Source organism: Saccopteryx bilineata, chromosome 1, assembly GCF_036850765.1.
Source record: "Saccopteryx bilineata isolate mSacBil1 chromosome 1, mSacBil1_pri_phased_curated, whole genome shotgun sequence".
Classification (NCBI taxonomy): Eukaryota; Metazoa; Chordata; class Mammalia; order Chiroptera; family Emballonuridae; genus Saccopteryx; species Saccopteryx bilineata.
In genome coordinates this window covers 358,652,059-358,674,221 of record NC_089490.1, presented here as the reverse complement: position 1 = coordinate 358,674,221, position 22,163 = coordinate 358,652,059, and the positions used below count along the sequence as shown (strand labels likewise).

Here is a 22,163-nt window from a genome sequence, read left to right as displayed (position 1 = left end):
TATGAACAAATCCCTATGCACACTGCACATATCTTATTTTAAAGTAAAAAAACAAAACAGGAACAAATACAATATTTAAAATAAAGAACAAGTAAATTTAAATCAACAAACTGACCAGTATTTCAATGGGAACTATGGGTTTGCTTTTGGCTAATGAGATGGTCAATGTGCTCCTCTCAATGACCACCAATGAAAGAGGTGCTTCTTCCAGAAGTGCGGCGGGGACCGGATAAATGGCCTCAGGGGGCCGCATGCGGCCCGCAGGCCGTAGTTTGGGGACCCCTGCCCTAAAGTCTCCGTCAAAAACTACTGGACCTGATAATTAATTCAGCAAGGTGGCAGGATATAAAATTAATACTCAGAAATCAGAGGCATTTTTATACACGAACAAAGAACTGTCTGAAAGAGAAATTAAGGAAGCAATCCCCTTCACTATTACAATAAAAAGAATAAAGTACCTAGGAGTAAATTTAACCAAGGAGACTAAAGACTTGAACTCGGAAAATTATAAAACATTGATAAAAAAAATCAAGGAAGATACAAACAAGTGGAAGCATATACCGTGTTCATAGATAGGAAGAATACCATCATTAAAATGTCTATATTAATTTGATGACAAAATAACCTAGACATGTTTTCTTTGAATATATGTACCCTGATTTATTAATGTCATCCCATTACCATTAATAAAAATTTATTAAAAAAAAAAAAGTCTATATTACCCAAAGCAATTTATAAATTCAGTGCAATACCAATTAAAATACCAATGACATACTTCAAAGATATAGAACACATATTCCAAAAATTTATATGGAACCAAAAAAGAACACGAATAGCCTCAGCAATCTTGAAAAAGAAGAATAAAGTGGGTGGTATCACACTTTCTGATATCAAGTTATACTACAAGGCCACTGTACTCAAAACAGCTTGGTACTGGCATAAGAACAGGAATACAGATCAATGGAACAGAACAGAGAACTCAGAAATAAACCCACACCTTTATGGACAACTGATATTTGACAAAGGAGGTAAGAGCATACATGGAGTAAAGACAGCCTCTTCAACAAATGCTGTTGGGAAAATTGGACAGCTACCTGCAAAAAAATGAAACTAGACCACCAACTTACACCATTCACAAAAATAAACTCAAAATGGATAAAAGACTTAAATGTAAGTCGTGAAACCATAAGCATCTTAAAAGAAAACATAGGCAGTAAGCTCTCCGACATCTCTCGCAGCAATATATTTGCCGATTTATTTCCAGGGGTAAGTGAAATAAAAGACAGGATAAACAAATGGGACTATATCACACTAGAAAGCTTTTGCACAGCTAAAGACATTAACAGAATAAAAAGACAAACCACACAATGAGAGAACATATTCGACAATACGTCTGATAAGTGGTTAATAACCAAAATTTATAAAGAACTTGTAAAACTTAACACCAGGAAGATAAACAATCCAAAATAAAAAATGGGCAAAAGAAATGAACAGACACTTCTCCAAAGAGGACATACAGATGGCCAGTAGGCAGATGAAAAAATGTTCAACATCACTAATCATTAGAGGAATGCAAATTAAATCCACAATGAGATTATCACTTCACACCAGTCAGAATAGCGCTCATTAACAAAAAGCACAGAATAAGTGCTGGCGAGGATGCGGAGAAAAGGGAACCCTCCTGCACCGCTGGTGGGAATGCAGACTGGTGCAGCCACTGTGGAAAACAGTATGAAGATTCCTCAAAAAACTGAAAATAGAACTGCCTTTTGACCCAGCCATCCCACTTTTAGGAATATATTCCAAGAACACCATATCACTAATTCAAAAGAAGAAATGTGAATTCCCATATTTATGGCAGCATTGTTTTCAATAGCCAAGATCTGGAAACAGCCCAGTGGACGAGTGGATTAAAAAGCAGTGGTACATATATACAATGGAATACTATGGGGCTATGAAAAAGAAGGAAATCTTACCTTTTGCGACAACATGGATGGACTTGGAAACTATTATGTTAAGTGAAATAAGCCAAGCAGAGAAAGAAAAATACCATATGACCTCACTCATTTGAGGAATCCAATGAACAATGTGAACTGAGGAACGAAATAAAGATAGAGGTGGGATCAAAGGGACCAGAGGAAAAGAGGACAGAGGGAAAGGGGATGATAGGATGAAATAATCCTGAAGGGGAGGGGGGGAGGGTGCTATGGGAAAGGGGGCAAGGGTGAGGTTGAGGGCAATTTGGGGGAGGAGGGATGCATTCAGGGCAACACTAGAATCTTTGTAAACACAATAAATTAAAACCAATTAAAAAAAGTAAACAAACCCACAAAAATGTAAAATTAAACAACATGCTTCTAAAAAATGACTGGGTCAAAGAAGAAATAAAAGGAGTTCAAAAGATATATACAAACAAAAATGACAACACGACAAAACAGAATCTCTGGGATACAGCGAAGGCAGTAATAAGAGGGAAGTTCATATCATTACACGCTTATATGAAAAAACATGAGAGAATCCAAGTAAATAACCTAACATCACATCTTAAGGAACTAGAAAGGAACAAAGGCAACCCAAAACCAGCAGAAGAAAGGAAAAAATTAAAAGTATAGTAGAAATAAATGAAATAGAGAACAGAAAAACTATAGAAAAGATTAATACAAGAAAGAGTTGGTTCTTTGAAAAGATCAACAAAACTGACAAACCCCAGGCAAGACTCACTAAGGAAAAAAAGAGAAAGAACTCATATAAATAAAATCCAAAATGAAAGAGAAATTACCACAGATACCATAGATATACAAAGGATTATTGTACAATACTATGAAAAACTATACAGCACCAAATTCAATAATCTAGAGTAAATGGATAAACTCCTAGAACACAACAATTTTCCTAGACTGAATCACAAAGAAGTAGAAAGCCTAAATAGAACGATAAGCAGGCAGGAAATAGAAACAACTATCAAAAACCTCTCCCAAAATAAAAGTCCGGGGCCAGATGTGTATACTAGCGAATTCTACCAAACATTCAAAAAAGATCTGGTTTATATCCTTTTCAAAGTCTTCCAAAAAACTGAAGAAGAAACAAAACATCCAAACATATTATATGAGGCCAACATAACCCTCATACCAAAACCTGGCAAGGACAACACAAAAAAAGAAAATTACAGACCAGTATCTCTAATAAATACAGATGCAAAAATCCTAAACAAAATACTAGCAAATCAAATACAACAACACATTAAAAAAGTAATTCATCATGATCAAGTGAGATTCATTCCAGAACCATAAGGATGGTTCAACATACGTAAAAGGATTAATGTAATACACCTTATAAACAAAACAAAGAACAAAAACCCTATGAGCCTATCAATAGATGCAGAAAAGGCAGTTGATAAAATATAACATCCTTTTATGTTTAAAACACTCAACAAAATGGGTATAGAAAGAAAATAACTGAACATAAAAAGGCCATTTACAACAAACCATCGGCTAATGGCCAATAGATATATGAAAAAATGCTCATCTTCACTAGCTATTAGAGAAATGTACATCACAACTACAATGAGATACCACTTCATAACTGTTAGATTAGCTATTACCAACAAGACAGGTAATAAGAAGAGTTGGAGAGGTTGCGGAGAAGAAGGAACCCTTATTCACTGTTGGTGGGAATGTAAATTAGTACAACCATTATGGAAGAAAGTATGGTGGTTCCTCAAAAAATTAAGAATACAGTGGTACCTTAAGATATGAGTTTAATTTGTTCTGTAACCGAGCTCTTAAGTCAGTGAACTCAAACAAACTTCTCCCATTTAAAATAACTGAAATAAATTTAATCCGTTCCAGCCCTGTAAAACATCCCCAAACCATCCTAAATTATGAAAAAAGATGTTTTTAATTAAGAAACACACATGTATACTTTACCAATGCATAACAAAATATATAAAATAAAAGAAAAACCTGTTATTTAGTACTGTATTTTTACCTTGGAGACAGACAAGTGCAGCTAACAGAGGTGAATGGTGGAGGAGGAGGAAGGGTGGAAGGGATGCAGGCACTGTAGACACGTAAACTAAAACTGCACTTTCTTAACACTAAACTAAAACTGCATTTCCTTTAAACAAAACTAAAACTGCACTTTCTTTACTTAAAATAAAACCACAAAAACTTAATTGTAAAAAAATTCACTTTCTTAACTTTAAACTTAACCTAAGTTTAACATTATATATTTTTCATTTAATCATCACCTGTTTTTGCCTTTTTGGCTACATTTTCAGCACTTTCACTTGCAGGACTTTTGAATAAAAATCTATCCAAAGAGGTTTCCTTTTGCCTGCCTTTTAAAATGTTATGGAAATGTGACAAACAAGGGTCATTAAAAAGTGCTGAAGCATGACCAGTTGAAACTTTTTCTGGGTGTTTCTTTTCAATGAAACTTGAAAGCTTCTCCCACATTGCCAGCATGTCTTTAATTTCACTTGTAGAAATCACTTCCTCCGACTCTACCTCCTCCTCACTACTAATCTCTTGCAGAAGCTCCATATGTTGCATCATCTGTAGCTCCCTTAACTCCTCAGTTGAGAGTTCCTCCTCATGTTCCTCGATGAGCTCGTTTATGTCACCGTCATCTACCTCCAGACCCATTGACTTCCTGAGGGACACAATCTTCTCCAACGCTTCTACCTCGGTCTCGGTCTCTGGTTCGAATCCTTCGAAGTCCCTGTCTGCAACAACATCAGGCCATAACACTTTCCATGCTGAGTTCAAGGTTCTTCTTGTAACCTCTTGCCATGCCAAGTCAATAATGCGTAAACATATCACGATGTCGTAATGATCTTTCCAAAACTCTCGAAGGGTTAGAATTGTATTCTCAGTCACCTCAAAGCAGCAACAGAACAAGTGCTTTGTGTAAAGCGTTTTAAAGTTGGAAATGACCGGCTGATCCATAGGTTGCAAGATTGAAGTCGTGTTGGGTGGGAGGTAGAGGACTTTCACAAATTTGATCTCATAGAGAATGTCATCTTCAAGACCAGGTGGGTGGACTAGAGCATTATCAAGGATTAGTAATGCTTTCATCGGGAGTTTATTTTCTTGAAGATATTTCTTCACTGCAGGACCAAAGATGAGATTTACCCATTCAATAAAAAAATACTGTGTGGCCCTGGCTGGCTGGCTCAGTCAGTGGCAGAGCATCGGCCTGGCGTACAGGAGTCCCAGGTTCGATTCCCAGCCGGGGCACACAGGAGAAGCGCCCATCTGCTTCTCCACCCCTCCCCCTCTCCTTCCTCTCTGTCTCTCTCTTCCCTTCCCACAGCCAAGGCTCCACTGGAGCAAAAAGTTGGCCCGGGCACTGAGGATGGCTCCATGGCCTCTGCCGCAGGCGCTAGAATGGCTCTGGTTGCAACAGAGCAACGCCCCAGATGGGCAGATCATCGCCCCCTGGTGGGTATGCCGGGTGGATCCCAGTCAGGCGCATGCGGGAGTCTGTCTGACTGCCTCCCCGTTTCCAACTTCAGGAAAAAAAACAACAAACTACTGCGTAACCCATGCCCTAGCATTGGCACGCCACATAACCTGCAGTTTTTCTTTAAGAATCTTATGAGTCTTCAAGGCTTGAGGATTTTAGGAATGATACACTAGCAGTGGCTTTACTTTACAGTCACTGCTAGAATTTGCACACAATGCAAGGGTCAGATGGTCCTTCATGGGTTTATGGCCTGGCAGCTTCTTCTCCTCTGTGGTGATGAAAGTCCTCTGGGGCATTTTTTTTCCAAAACAATCCGGTTTTGTCACAGTTGAATACTTGTTGGGGGATGTAGCCCTCCTTTGCGATAAGCGCAGCAAAACATGCAATGTACTCCTCAGCTCTTAACATCAGCACTCGCAGCTTCACCATGCCTCACCACCAAGTGGATGCCAGATCTCTTCTTGAAATTTTCAAATTAGCCATGACTTGCCTAAAACATATCTTCTGCTGCCTCTTTTGAGGTTGATGGTTCTTTCTTCTTCAAGTCATAGTAAATAATATGTGCCTTTTCACATATTATAGTCTCTGTCACTGTATCTCCTGTGGGTTCTTTTTCACCCACACCAGCAGAAGCTTCTCCATTTCTTCATGGATATTTGTCCTTGATTGGGACAGAATTGTAGTTCCTTTTGCTGAATTTGCACTTTTGATGGCATCCTTTTGTTAAGGATGGTACAAATTGTAGATGTATTGCGGTCATACAGCCTTGCCAGTTCAATCACATGTACACCATGCTGTTTTTCTATTCTTTCTTGCTTTACTTCTATCGACATCATTCTCTTCTTCTTCTCACCACTGTCCTTTACACTCACTCTCTTAGGCCCCATGATAGCACACAAAAAGTTAGTAAAAAAATACAAGAATGATTCAAGAACGAGTACAGAGCACGAGATTAGACTTGATTCTGAGGGTAACATGTGAGAAAGAATGATATGTTGGGTGTTGTGCTGCCAATACTGGACCCGTGCGCCAATGCGCCAACTAGCGGCAGCTTCCAGAATCACGACTCATATCTCAGAATTTTGCTCAGATCTCGAACAAAAATATGGATGGACCGAGTCGCAGCTCATATCTTAAAAAATTGTATGTTGGACTGCTCATATCTCAAGGTACCACTGTAGAACTACCATATGATTCAGCAATCCCTCTACTGTGTGTATACCCGCAAAACTCGAAAACATGGGTACGTAAAGACACATGCAGACCCATGTTCATCGCAGCATTGTTCACAGTGGCCAAGACATGGAAACAGCCAAAATGCCCTTCAATAGAGAATTGGATCAAGAAGATTTGGTACACATATACAGTGGAATACTACTCAGCCATAAGAAATGACATAGTGCCATTTACAACAACATGGATGGACCTTGATAACATTATACTGAGTGAAACAAATCAGAAAAAGCTAAGAACTATATGATTCCATACATAGGTGGGACACAAAATTGAGACTCATGGACATAGATAAAAGTACAGTGGTTGCCGGGGGGAGGGGAAGGGAAGAGAGGGAGGGGGTTGGAGGAGGGGGAGGGGCTTAAAGAAACAAAATATAGGATGAAGAAGAATGATTTGACTTTGGATGATGGGTATAAGGCATGATCAACTGTCCAAATGATGTGGAGATGTTTTCTCTAAATACAGTGTGTTTATAAAGTCATGGTGCACTTTTGACTGATCACAAGAAAGCAACAAAAGACGATAGAAATTTGAAATCTGCACCAAATAAAAGGAAAACTCTCCCAGTTTCTGTAGGATGATGTGGCAGCATGTGCGCATGTGCAAATGATGGCGTAACGTAACACAGTGTATACAGCGGAGCAGCCCACGGCCATGCCAGTCGATATGTGCACGGTACAGAGGAAAGTTCAGTGTGTTCTGTGTCTCGCTAAATTTGAATCCTGACCAAAGTGCAACGTGAATTTCGGTGCGTTTATAACAAAGTGCCACCACATAGGAATAACATTACTCGGTGGGATAAGCAGTTGAAGGAAACTGGCAGTTTGGTGGAGAAACCCCGTTCTGGTAGGCCATCAGTCAGTGACGAGTCTGTAGAGGCTATACGGGATAGCTACCTAAGGAGCCCTAAAAAAATCTGTGCGTGAGCCCACATCGAACTGCACTGAATAGGTATGAAACTGGGAGAGTTTTCCTTTTATTTGGTGCAGATTTCACATTTCTATCATCTTTCGTTGCTTTCCTGTGACTGGTAAAAAGTGCACCATGACTTTATGGACAAACTGTATATGTGCTCTAGTTGACCAATGTCACCCTGTTAAATTTAATTGTCTAAATAGAAAAAAGAAAAAGAAAAAAAGAAAATAGAAACTGACAAAATACATTTCTTTTCTAAGCTTTCTAATCTAGTCAACTGAAGAGCAGGCAAACTTTAAATGAGAATAACCCACACACTTTAATCCTTGAAAAAGACACTAAGAGAAATATAAGAAATCAAGGCGATCCAATCCAGTTTGCTCATTCATTCACTCATATATATTTGTTCTATGCTTTTTATGTACAAGTGAAGCCCACTTCTAGACTGGTCTGTTTCAATAACTGAGAAAGTTATGAAACGTAAGATTATTTCTCAAATTAAAGAAATAATTCCAGAGTTTTAGGTCTTTTTTTGTCTTTTCAAATAATATAAGTTACTCTGATCAAGCAAGGATATTCAAAATATAATTTGGCAGACTGGAAAAGCTTATGCAAAGTTAGCTCTTTTTATAGAACTTGGGATCAGAAAATAAGTAAAGGCTTCCATGAAGAACATAGTCTAAACATCAGTGTTAAGTTACCCAAAATAGTTCTTTTAAACACAACTAACCAAATGGATTAATGATAAACATCTTACAAGAAGAAAATACAAAAACATTTACCTCGTCTTCAACATCAATAAACGTACTCATATCTAGCTCTTCGGGAAATGCCATCCGATCATTCAATTTAATCCTGTGCATGGTTGTATAATCAAAATCAAACCTTTTCAATTGTAAGGTCAGCAGATAAGGAAAATGCAAAAACCGAAGACCCTAAAAAAAAGAGGGACCTATTAAACACTGACTATTATCTCAGATATTTAAGTATTAATTTCTATCTGGCATCTACCTTTCGTGCATCACATTTCTTTTTACAACGTTCACAAAAATATTGATTTGGGCCATCCAGGATCTCTGGCTGAATAAATGCATGCAGTGCTTCTTCCTAGAGAGAAAAAATTTGTTTCATAATTACTTAGTATTATAATATTAATGACAAAGTTCTGAATACAAAAAACATTGCAATTACCAAAATACTTATAATAGAATGCCTAGAAAATTAGGAACTCAAAATGCAAAAAGGAAAATACACAAAATCAACAAAATGTTATCATTATAAAAACTGAGCAAAAAGGTAATTACTTATTTCATACTGTATGAGATCCGCCTTTCCTAGTATTGCACATCAGTTATTTTACCTAGATTTTACTGACTTTGCATAGTGGTGTTTGCCTAAATATCTAATAAAAATCCTCGGTCTTTAGATTAAAAAGTAATTCCATACTTCTTAGAAAAGCAGTTGCATGCATCATTTCAATCTTCTTGTAAAAGATGTTTTAAAACTGTACAGTAAATAACACAGAACTATGAAGAATTCACAGTATCCATACACTTAAAAATCTAATAATTATACTTAATGACTATATTTAGATTCAACCAGTTATCCACCACTGCACTAGTATAAAGGTTGAAAATCAATGTGCATTCTTCTCACTGCATGTCAGATACTGCTCCATTTGAAATGTATAATGAGAGCTCCTGGCTTGTTCACCTAGTGTACCATGTGGTTCTCTTTTCTCCATACAGCCTTAGGACAGAAGCAAAACATTTAGTATGAATACTGTTGAAGAATTAATGGGCATTAAATTAATTTTTAATTAATAATTTTTTACAATTGAAAAAACAAATTTTAGTTAATACAACATATAAGTTTCATAATCTCAAATTTCATTTGATGTCATCTCTTCTCCATACAGTCTAAGTAGAACTATTGACAACACACATTTATTTGATATAATAAAAAAGAAGTGGAATCATTAAGAAGTATTTTCAAATATTTCTGTTGTTCCTCAAAAGACAGATGAGATTGATCTGACAAAATGGACTTAGTCGTAAAATAGCTGCCAAAGCTTAAAAAACTACCATGCACAAAGTATGACATAGTTCATTGAAAAGAGATTAAAGATATGAAAATATATTCAAAATATTCCTAACTTCATCCATCCTCTATTTGTTCTCAAAATTACAAGAAGACCAAAGATGGGGAGACCCAGGGGTTTTCCACATGACCAAGCATTTTACTGGAAGTCACAGAAAAGGACACATTTAGAAAAAGATTTTTTTCTCTAAAGTATATTTTAAGCATAAAAAATAGATTCTTTAAAAAGAGTAAAATAAACTTTCAGAAAAATCACATATATAGCTAAACACAGAACAACATCAAATTCGTTGTTTTCCAAATGGAGGTAATTTGAATTGGTAAAATATTCAATATCTGAAACAAATAAAGAATCGGAGGGTGGGTTAGGGGAGGAGGAAGAGTGAAAAATTATCTTACTCAAATTCTACCATGCTAGGCTAAGGTGTATGTATATTGGTCTCTGGCTTACAGTTTATGCCCAGAGCTTATATATGTATTTTTTTAACCCTGAGAAAAGTTTAAAGAACAGAAAATTCCCATTAGCTATTTAATTAGACTCACCAACGTTAACATTTTGCTACCTTTGCTTTATCATTATCCCACCCATATACATGTATATTTTATGCTTTTCCTCTTAATACTTACTTCAATGTGACCTTTTAAGAACAAGAATATTCTTAAACATTAGTTATCAAACTCAGAAAAATTTAATATTGAGAAAGTGCTTCTGTCCATCCACATTCTAATTCTAAAAATGTCTGTAACAGCATTTCTGCCCTTCCAATATAGAAGGAAATTCAGGCTCAGATTGCACCAGCTGGCTATCTCTTCAGATTCCTTTTTTTCTTTAACAGCCCAAAGCCTTTCTTTCATGGCATTAATACATTTTTGTAGAGGCCATTTATTTTATACAATGTTCCATAATTTGGGCTTCTCTGATTTTCCTCATGATTAGATCATGATTATGCATTCCTTTCGAGACTACAATGGTATTTCCTTTTAAGTGTATCACAGTTGCAGGCCATCATGCTCCTGTACTCCTTATTAGTGGCATTCACTTTAATCACAGTCAGGATATTCTTCAGTTTTCTACTATACAGTTATTCTTCCCTTTTCAAGCTAATAAGAAATCTGTAAAAGGGCCCTGGCTGGTTGGCTCAGTGGTAGACCGTTGGCCCGTTGTGTGTAAGTCCCAGGTTCAATTCCCGGCCAGGGCACACAGGAGAATAGCCCTTCTGCTTCTCCATCCCTTCCCTTTTCCTTTCTGTCTATCTCCGTCTTCCCCTCCTGCAGCCAAGGCTCCATGGGAGCAAAGTTGGCCCGGGCACTGAGGATAGCTCTGTGGCCTCCGCCTCAGGTGCTAGAATTGCTCTGGTTGCAAAAGAGTAATGGCCCAGATGGGCAGAGCGTCGCCCCCTAGTGGGCTTGCCGGGTGGATCTTGGTTGGGTGCATATGGGAGTCTTTCTCTCTGCCTCCCCACTTCTCACTTCAGAAAAATAAAAATAAAAAAGATTTTAAAGAACGATTCTACTTTATTCTAGAGAGAGGGGATATAGAGAAAAGAAACTTGGGGGAGAAGCAGGAAGCATCAACTTGTAGTATCTACTTCTCTTATATATGCCTTGACCAACAAGTCAAGGGTTTCAAAATGGTGACCTCAACATTCAAGGTCAATATTTTATCCATTGCGCCACCACAGGTCAGGCCTTGCTTAAACCAAATTCTAACATAATGTTTGCTTTTATGAGACAACTTGAAAATCTTTTTCTTTTTTTTTTTTCTGAAGCTGGAAACAGGGAGAGACAGTCAGACAGACTCCCGCATGCGCCCGACCGGGATCCACCCGGCACGCCCACCATGGGGCGACGCTCTGCCCACCAGGGGGCGATGCTCTGCCCATCCTGGGCATCGCCATGTTGCGACCAGAGCCACTCTAGCGCCTGGGGCAGAGGCCACAGAGCCATCCCCAGCGCCCGGGCCATCTTTGCTCCAATGGAGCCTTGGCTGCGGGAGGGGAAGAGAGAGACAGAGAAAGGCGCAGCGGAGAGTTAGAGAAGCAAATGGGCGCTTCTCCTATGTGCCCTGGCCAGGAATCGAACCCGGGTCCTCCGCACGCTAGGCCGACGCTCTACCGCTGAGCCAACCGGCCAGGGCCGAAAATCTTTTTCTTTTATCAGAAAATTTAAGCCCATTCATATTTGATATCACTGCTGTTTCATCTTGGTCACTGTTGTCTATTATAATTGTATTAAGTAACATTTACTATGTTCTTTTCTATATGTAATATGTTTGCTTCTTTATCTTTTGGTTATTTAGAAAGATCTGTAATTTTTGTGTAGTGCATTTATACTTTTGTTATTGCCCTTCATCCTTTTATTTTTTCCCTTTTTTCTTACTCATGCTTGTAGTTTTCAGTCTGCCAATTCTAAATGGTACTTGCCACCTATTCAACAGTCTATGATCTTATTCTCCTTTCCCTTTGTTTTCTTAGTATTTTTTTGTCCTTTGTCTAATATTTCATATTATTCTTCTACCCATGTCCCCACACTCTGAAAATTTAGTCCTTACTTCTACAATTCAATAAATCAAATACACACAGTCCTTTGCTGGAGTTTCCCCAATGATCCTGTTGGATGGAGGTCATTCTCTAATAAACTCCACAGGAAGGGCTCATGATTATAACATTCAATGAGTTCTTCAATGTTCAAAATTGGTTTTGTATCACAATGCTAACTGAAGAAACACTTAGCTGGATATTAAATCCTTGGCCTGTACTTTCTTCTTTTAGGTTTCTTGATAATTTGTTCCTTTTTATTACTGAGTAGTATTCTATGATTTGTATGTACAAGTTTGTTAATCACTCACTTGTTGAAGGACAACTGGGCTGATTCCAGCTTTGGAATATTAAGATAAAGATGCTATGATAATTTGTGTACAGGATTTGTGTGAACACAAGTTTTCACTTCCCTGGGATAAATAACCAAGAGTACAATTGCTGAAGTTTATGGTAATTATGTGTTTAGTTTTATAAGAAACTATCTGTGACATTTCTCATTCCCACCAAATATTGAGTTTGTCCACACTGTCACAAGGTTTTAATGCTGTCATTATTTTTCATTTTAGTCATTCTGTTGGTTGAGAATGATATCCTCATTGTGGTTTAAATTTGTATTTCCCTAGTGACATTGAACATCTTTTCCTGTCTTTATTTAACATTTGTATATCCTCATTACTGAAATGTTTATGTATTTTGCCAATTGTCAAAATGGATTACTAGAGGTTTTTATTGCTACTGTGTTTGAGACTTCTTTATATATCTTATAAATTGGTTGTTAGAAATGTGGTTTGCAAGTATATTCAGCTTCTATTTTTATCCTCTTTCTATGACCTTTCAAAGACCAAAGTTTTAATTTTGAGTTCTGACTTCTCAATTTTTCCTTTATGAATTGCATTTTTTTTTTAAGACAGGAAGGGAGAGAGATGAGAAGCATCAACTCACAGTCACGGCACCTTAGTTGTTCACTGGTTGCTTCTCATTCATGCCTTGACCAAGGGGCTCCAGCCAAGCCAGTGACCCCTTGATCGAGCCAGTGACCTTAGGATCATGTCACTGATCCCACACTCAAGCTGGTGACCCCACACTAAAGCTGGTGAGCCTGCATTCAAGCCAGACGAGCCCATGCTCAAACAGCAACCTTGGGATTTTGAACCTGGAACCTCAGCAACCCAGGCAGACTCTCTATCCACTGAGCCACCACCAGTCAGGTTAGACTGCACTTTGGTATCAAATCTAAGAACTCATATGCTTCACCCTAGGTCTGGAAGACTTCTTTATTGTTTATATTTCTAAAGTTTGTAACTTCATACTTTAAATCTATGATCTATTTTGAGTCAATTCCAGTACATGATGTGAGGATTAACCCTTTGAGTAGTTTTTTTTTAAACTTTATTTATTTATTCATTTTAGAGAGGAGAGAGAGAGAGAGAGAGAGAGAGAGAGAGAGAGAGAGAGAAGGGAGGAGCAGAAAGCATCAACTCCCATATGTGCCTTGACCAGGCAAGCCCAGGGTTTTGAACCAACGACCTCAGCGTTCCAGGTCGAAGTTTTATCCACTGCGCCACCACAGGTCAGGCTGAGTAGGTTTTTTGTTTTGTTTTTTTTAATGCTCGCTGAGCCCCGGGAGTGAGTTGTTTTTCAAAAAATAAAATTAGTTCCAGTTCCAGTTTTATTAACTTAAAATCAGGTTTGTTTGATAACTAATTTATGGAAACAAGAAGAACATACATTTGCCATTTTTTAATGTTGCCTTACACATTTTTTAAAATTTATTTTTATTTTATTTTATTTTTGCGGCAGAGACAGAGAGAGAGCCAGAGAGAGGGACAGACAGATAGGAAAGGAGAGAGATGAGAAATATCAATTCTTCATTGCTGCTCCTTAGTTGTTCACTGATTGATCTCTCACATGTGCCTTGACCGCAGGGCCACAGCAGACCGAGTGACCCCTTGCTCCAGCCAGCGACCTTGGGCTCAAGCCAGCGAGCCCCGCTCAAACCAGATGAGCCTGTGCTCAAGCTGGCGACCTCAGGGTCTCGAACCGGGATCTTCCATGTCCCAGTCCGACGCTCCATCCACTGCATCACCGCCGGGGCAGGCGCCTTACACATTTTTTTTTTTTTCTTCATTTTTCTGAAGCTGGAAACAGGGAGAGACAGTCAGACAGACTCCCGCATGCGCCCGACCGGGATCCACCCGGCACGCCCACCAGGGGCGGTGCTCTGCCCCCCAGGGGGCGATGCTCTGCCCATCCTGGGCGTCGCCATATTGCAACCAGAGCCACTCTAGCGCCTGAGGCAGAGGCCACAGAGCCATGCCCAGCGCCCGGGGCCATCTTTGCTCCAATGGAGCCTTGGCTGCAGGAGGGGAAGAGAGAGACAGAGAGGAAAGCGCGGCGGAGGGGTGGAGAAGCAAATGGGCGCTTCTCCTATGTGCCCTGGCCGGGAATCGAACCCGGGTCCTCCGCACGCTAGGCCGACGCTCTACTGCTGAGCCAACCGGCCAGGGCCGCCTTACACATTTTTAAAATAAAAATTTTTGTACTATTGTACTCTGGACAGTCAGGAGGCACAAGGACATACATGAACGTTCGTACTACTCAAAGGGTTAAGTAGATGTTCTTTGTACATATGGATGCCCAACTGTTCCAACACCATATTTGAAAAGAACATCCTTCCTCCATTTAACCACTTTTGTGTCTTTCTCAAAAATCAAGTATGTTGAATCTAATTGTGTTTTCCATTGTGTTCCACTAATCTATTTTGTCTATCCCTCCACCAGTACCACTATAGCTATACAAGTCTTGAAATCAGGTGGATAGATTTCTTCAACTTCACTCTTCTTTTCCAAAATTCTAGCTATTTTAGTTCCTTTGCCTTCTACATAAATTTTAGAATGAACTTGACTATATCATCAAAAATCTTGCCACATTTTGAAAGAAAGCGCATTCAAACTAATTTGGGGAAGAATGTACATCTTTACTATGCTGAATCTTCTGATCAATGAGCACAGCATGTCTCTCCGTTTTTGTAAGTATTCTGTTCAGAGTCTGTAGTTTCTAACACAGGTCTAATAGTGTATCTTTGTTGGATTTACACCTAAGATTGTTTTCCACAACTATAAATTGGTACTATACTTTTAATTTCACTTTCCACATGTTCTTTGCTAATATTTTGAAATACAATTGATTTTTCTAAGTTTATTTTATAAGCTGCTACCTTGCTAAACTCACTTATTTTATCTAGGAATTTTTTACATAAAAAATTATCTAAAAACAGGGCTGGGAACAATTTAATTTCTTCCTCTAATTGGTATGCTTTTCATTTCCTCTTCTTGCCTTACTGTGTTGGCTAGGACTTCCAGTACTATATTGAATTAAGAATGTTGAGAGCAGACATTCTTGACATTTGAAGTGGAAACATTCAGTCTCTACTGTGAAGTGCTGTGTTAGCTGCAGGGTTTTGGTTTTTTTAAAAATTACATTTAAAGGGGTGAGCTGTAGGTTTCTAAAATGTTTATCAAGTTGTGAAAATTACCCTATCCTAGTTTTCTGAGTTTTTACCATGAGTGTTTATTGAATTTACTGCTTTTTCTGAGTCAATTAATAGGATCATGCAACTTTTCCTCTTTTGGTAAGATTAACTCATTGATTTTTAAAAATAGTGATCAGCCTTGAATCCCTGGAATGAAGTCTACTTGGCCATGGTATACAAATTTTTTTTGTTTGTATTTTTCCAAAGTGAGGGGGGGGGGTAGGTATGCACACGACCTGGATCCACAGGCATACCCACTAGGGGGCGATGCTCTGCCCATCTGGGGCGCTGCTTTGCTGCAATCTGAGTCATTCTAGCACCTGAGGCAGAGGCCATGGAGCCATCCTCAGTGTCTGAGCCAACTTTGCTCCAATGGAGCCTTGCTGCGGGAGGGGAAGAGAGAGACAGAAAGGAAGAAGAGGGGGAGGGGTGGAGAAGCAGATGGGCGCTTCTCCTGTGTGCTCTGGCCGGGAATCGAACCCGGAACTTCCACACACCAGGCCGACGCTCTACCACTGAGTGAATTGGGCAGGGCCGGCCATGGTATACAATTCTTATATTACTTACTCTATCTGCTAACATTTTGGTAAGGATTTTCCTATCTATATTCGTTAAGCACACTGGCTTAGACATAACTTTTGTTTGTTTTGCTTTAACTGTCTTTGTCTGGCTTAGTATTAAGGTAAGACTCATCACAGAGTGCAGCATTTTGTAAGTGTTGATTAGACTCTGTTGGTTTATAATATTATTGAGTACTGTATTTTTGCTGTCTAGAGGTTCTAACTATCAATTATTGAGAAAGGGGCATTAAAGTCCCCAACTATAGTTGTAGATTTGTCAATTTTTTTCGTTTGAGCAGTTTTTGCTTCATATATTTTGCAGCTCTATTATTTGGTACATACAAATTTAGGATTGCTGTCTTCTTGATAGACTGATCCTTTTACAATTACATAATGCCCCCCTCTTGCCAATACCAATATATTTGAACAGAGATTCTACTGCATTCTACTGGGTCATTTTTTAAAATATTTATATAATATACTAATCTCTACCTTTTAGTTGGTATAATTAGACCATTCATACATAACTAAGTTCTCTATTTTAGATTGTTTCTCCTGACTTCCTGTGGATTATTTAAGTATTTTTTGAATTCTATTTTGATTTATCTATACTGTTTTGAATGTACCTCTCTATAAAGTAGTTTTCTAGGCATTATATATATATATATAATGGTGCCATCCTTTTACTAGTTCAAGTGAAGAAGAGAAAAAACCTTACCTACCTTTATGTCTTCTCACCCTCTCCCTCATGTAACAGTCTCAAACATTTCCTGTACATATTTAGAATCACATCAGTGTGATAATTTTGGTTCAACTCTTACACATAATTTATGAAAGAAGGAGAAGAAAAGCCAATTCTATTTACCCAAATTTTTGCTTAACATGTTTTTTTCATTTCTAATGTTCCAAGATACCTTTTATCATGCTCTTTCTGTTTAGAGTAATTTCTTTAGTAGCCATTCTTTAAAGTTAGGTTTGCTGGTGACAAATTCTCTTAGTGCTCTCTCTCTTCCAAGAATGTTTGATTTCCCCTTCATTCCTGAAGAATATTTTCACTGGATCTAAGGCTCTACTTGATAGTTCTTTCTTTCAACACCCACCTGAAAATTGTGCCACTTCCCTCTGGCCTCCATAGTTTTTGGTGACAAATCTACTTATGAAAAATCAGAATGGTTTTCCCCTATAAGAAAGGGTGCCTTCTCACTGGATGCTTTCTAGGTATTTTCTTTATCTTTAGTTTTCAGAAGTTTGACTATACTTGGACTTGGTGTAGATTCTTTTGTATTATCCTATCTGAGGTTTGCTCAGCTTCTTGGATCTGAAGGTTTATGCTTTTTGCCAATTTTGGGTAGTTCAGCCATTCTATCTTTGAGTATTTTCAGCCCTGCCTTTTTTCTCTCATTTTAGAACTGCAGTGGCACAAAACGTTAGATATTTTGCTACACAATCCCATCAGTCTCTGAGGAACTTTTTTATTTTTCTGGTCTATTTCTCTCTGCTGTTTAGATTGGGTGAGAAAGTTTCCATTGTTCTATCTTCAAGTGAGTTTCACTGATGCTTTCCACTCTCCTCCATTCTGCTGCTGAGTCTACCCATTGAGTTTTCTGTTATTTCATTTTTCTTTATATCTGCTACTTCTTCCTGGAGACTTTCTGTATTCTCATTTGTTGCAAGTGGGTCTGGGATCTCTTGTTGAAGTAGTTCTATGGTGGTTACTTTAAAATATTTGTCAGATAAGTCTAATATCAGTGCTTATGTCTACTGATTGTCTCTTCTTTCATTCAAAATGAAGATTTCTTGGTTCTTAGTATGTAGAGTGGTTTATTTTTTTATTGAAACCTGAACATTTGGGGCATTCTGGATCCTATTTAAATCTCCTGGTTTAGCTAGTTCCTTTGACACTGCTTTAGCTGGGGAAAAGATCCCTGTCTCATTGCTGTCAGGTGGAAGCAGAAGTCTAGGTTTCACACTGGGCATCAGTTGACATCTGAGGTGGGGAAGAGCTCCTCATTACTATTGGGCAAGGGTATAGATTCTGGCTGCTTAGTCAGCCTCTGCTAATATCACCTTGGCTGTGAGGAGAGGTGGTAAAAATCCTGATTCTCTTCCACCGGGCATCACTCCAGTGGGGAGTAGAAGGAGCACTTCCATACTGTCAGATGGAAGTTGAAGGCCAAGCTCCCCTTTGGTCTCTAGTGACAGTGAACCAAGAAAACAGGAGAATGGCATTGAGGTTTGTTACTGCCTCGCACAGAATAAACTCCTGGTTGGCTACTCAGCCTTCTCTGAAATCACCCTAGTGTGGGGTTGGAGAACTGTTCAAATTGATGAAGGTGGAAATTTAGGACCTGGCTTGCATGATTGGGGGCAGGGGCCAAGCAAGGTCTTTCTGTCGAGTTTGGCTTAAGCAGGGCAGTTATTGTATAAAAAGCTTTGGGCCTTACTAGAATGTCCTATTCCTGGTCTTTTGATTAGAAAAAGCAGGCTTTTTCATCTGTGTCTGTTGTTGTTTCCAGGTTGTCAATTTCCTCAGCCCCAAGTATGGGATATATTATGGGAAAAGAAAATTCAAGGAATCCACCACCATGTCATTCCTTGAACCCTGAGGTGCCTGATCTTTATGGCTTTTCACCACCATTCAGAATCTTCATATGTCTGTTTTACATACAATGTTCAAGATTTTTCAGTTGTTTCAGCGGAGGAAATAGTGAAATTGTACATCTACCCCATTTTCCTGAAAGCAGAAGTTGCCACTTTTTAAACTGGTTCCCACTATGTCCAAAAAAACAAAATTCCTGGAAAACCAAGGGTCGAGTCTGAAGCAATTTATCTTTATGTAATGCTTATAGATTTGGACCACTCTGAGCCAGCCATATAAAAATGTCCAAATCACCTGTTAAATCTGGGTGTATGTCTTATGGTATAAACTTGCTTACAGTAAACACTTGAAAAGCTTATGATTTCATAAATACTTATAAATTTAACAATTTACTATTCAAAACTTTAAACTAGCCATTAAACTATGTTTACTTATGAAAGAAAGACTTTTATATAATCTAATCTTTTCAAAGACACTATATAGAACTATACAGCAAACTCATTTCAGATTGTTTAACACATTTTTGTCATAATAAACAGATATTGAAATGCACTTACCTAATAACAGCATAAAAGTATCCTACTAGATAATGGCCTAGAACAGTGCCTGCCAGAGTAGGCAACTCAATAAATATGTTACATGACAAAAGATACCCATAAAACATAGTGTTTAAAATTTTACTGTTAAGTAGAAAAGCATCCCCTCTGTTAACATCAAACATGAGGCTTTTTTTTCCAGTTTCTTTTTCATTTAGTTTGTGAAAAAGGCTTTCATAATTAATCAATATAAATTATGTTTCTACTTTTTATGTGTCATTAGAATATATTATTTAGGACTATCTCCTTATAATATGCTTTCAAATATGCCTGGCAATATGCAGATTCAACATTTCTTTGGTTACAAAATTCAGAAAGACTGGTTTTACATAGACAGCTCAAATCAGTGAAAATAAAAGGTTCCAATTACCTAATAAATCATTAAGAACAAATTTTTTAAAAAAGACTAATACAAGCAATGTTTCAGCTGATACTAATTTTTTAGGTGTAATAAAAAAATATGTAAAACAACAGTAAACTGAAACATATATTTCAATATTCTCACTCTCCTTCAACCTCCCAAGGACATAAATGTTAATGTAACAAAGTAGAAATAGTCCTTAAATCACCTAAATCTAATGCAGTGCTTCCCAAAATCTGTTCCTCAGAATCCAAATGTCCTTTAAAATATTAAAGATGTCCCACAGAGAAAGACAATGCTAGGTTAAATACAATTAAACAAATTTCTCTACTACATGAATCCTTAGGGCATTTTAATTAAAATACATACTATGAACTTCACAAAGAAGATTATAGTTACAGTTTCCCAAATTTAATCAAAGAAGCCCTCTCTCAAACATCTGTTAAATCCTGTTAGAGACTAGGTTGAACAGAATTCAATGTGAGAGGTAGAGATTGGCAAAGGAGCCCTTAAATACTGATGTCTTATTTGACCAGGTTAAATGAAGACCAGAAACTAAGTAAATATAGCTATAATAATTAAAAAATAATTCAATAAGAAAATATTATGATAGAAAGTTTTAAAACTATAGGTAATTTCTAATACTCATTTTAAAAAAGTCTTCTAGTGCTCACTTTGGCAGCACATATACTAAAAAAGTCTCCTATTAATCATGATGAAAACTATCATATAATTGATTATAGATTTTTTTTTTTTAAGTAAAAGGAGGGGAGATGGTGAGACAGACTCCTGCATGCTCCCCATCTGGAATCCACCCGACAACCCTCATCTGGGGCTGATGCTCGAATCAACCAATCTATTCTTAGTGCCTGAGCCTGCCACACTTGGATCAACTGAGCTATCCTCAGTGCCCAGGGCTGATGCTCCCATTGGCTGCAAGAGGAGAAAAAGAAGAGGGGTAAGGGAAGGGGGGAAAAAGCAGATGGTTGCTTCTCTTGTGTGCCCTGACTGAGAATCAAACCCAGGACATCCATATACCACACCGATACTCTATCCATTGAGCAAACAGGCCAGGGCTAATTATTATAGATGTTTTAAGGCTAAATTAGCTAAGTGTTCATTTATTCATATTTTAATCTTTGAACATGGAAATAAAACAACTCCAGAAATTGGATGTTTTAGATGAAAGTTAAATAAAGAAAAAAAAACACTTTAACAGAACCTCAACCTTAACTGTCTGAAATTAAACATCAGGTGTTATTCAACCTCACTGTATATACATATTTATAAAATGGTGGCTCACTGAACAGAACATACAATAAACAGAATATATAGCCATTAATATTGTGTGTGTACATATATATATATACAAGACAAAAATACTAGAATCCAAAATTAAAAGTAGGAAAATAAAATTAAAAAGAGTTCAATTCAAACCAAGTCCAAATATTATATATAGACTAAATGAGATTTCATAATGTTCCTTTTAACTTAATTTTTACAATCTACATTTATATCAACTTTTTAAAAACACACAAAATTAACAAAATACACAATGGCAAGCAGTGATATAAAACTAATTTTAGATGCTGTGTGATGATTTCTGTGGATTAAGAAGTGTAGGTTATAGGTTTCAAATTCAGAAAATAGTGGGAAATCACTTACCTCTAAATAAAGTTCTCTGAAGGTAGTATCCTCCTTAGAACTCCTATCTTGGGTAGTTTCACCTGCTATTATTTCCCTCAAGAGATTCCAGCAAAGTCTAGGAAGTTTTAAGTTGCCTTCTGCAAGCCCTATTAGCGCATGTGTGTTATAAACCTGCTCACATACTGCCTCATAGCTGTAACTTCCAATTTCCACTGACTCACCACCATCTTCACCACCACCACCACCACCACTATCAATGTATCAATGGAGGATAATACCTTTGGAGAATTTCACTTAGAAATGTGACATTTTTCACTTCTCTAAAAATATTCTCCAAATTGCTCTGCTGCTGTGTCTATAATGCACTTAAGAGAGTGGTGGTAATTCAGTAGGTGAGTAAGTCAGGACAAAAAAATAAGCTAAGCAATTATATTGACTGAACACTCACATATAACATTGCATTGAAACACAAAAACTATCTTCCTCAACATTCAATTAATATATAAAAAAACTAAACTTATACATGAAAAATCCTTTATAAAAAATACTTTCGTAAACAAAGTAGAAAAAATATTCTATTATCACTTGGACCTATCAAATATTTCCCT

At 37.6% G+C, this 22,163-nt stretch overlaps 1 protein-coding gene across 3 annotated transcripts in view; it reads right to left on the bottom strand.

The window, feature by feature from the left end:
* USP47 (ubiquitin specific peptidase 47) overlaps nt 1-22,163 on the bottom strand; it is a 124,839-nt gene that overhangs the window by 43,523 nt on the left and 59,153 nt on the right. For all 3 annotated transcript variants that reach the window (XM_066250968.1, XM_066250969.1, XM_066250970.1), the window contains 2 exons: nt 8,632-8,727; nt 8,403-8,555 (listed from right to left, as the gene is read on the bottom strand). In XM_066250968.1, coding sequence (XP_066107065.1) covers nt 8,403-8,555; nt 8,632-8,727 — 249 coding nt within the window. The remainder of the gene's footprint in view (nt 1-8,402; nt 8,556-8,631; nt 8,728-22,163) is intronic.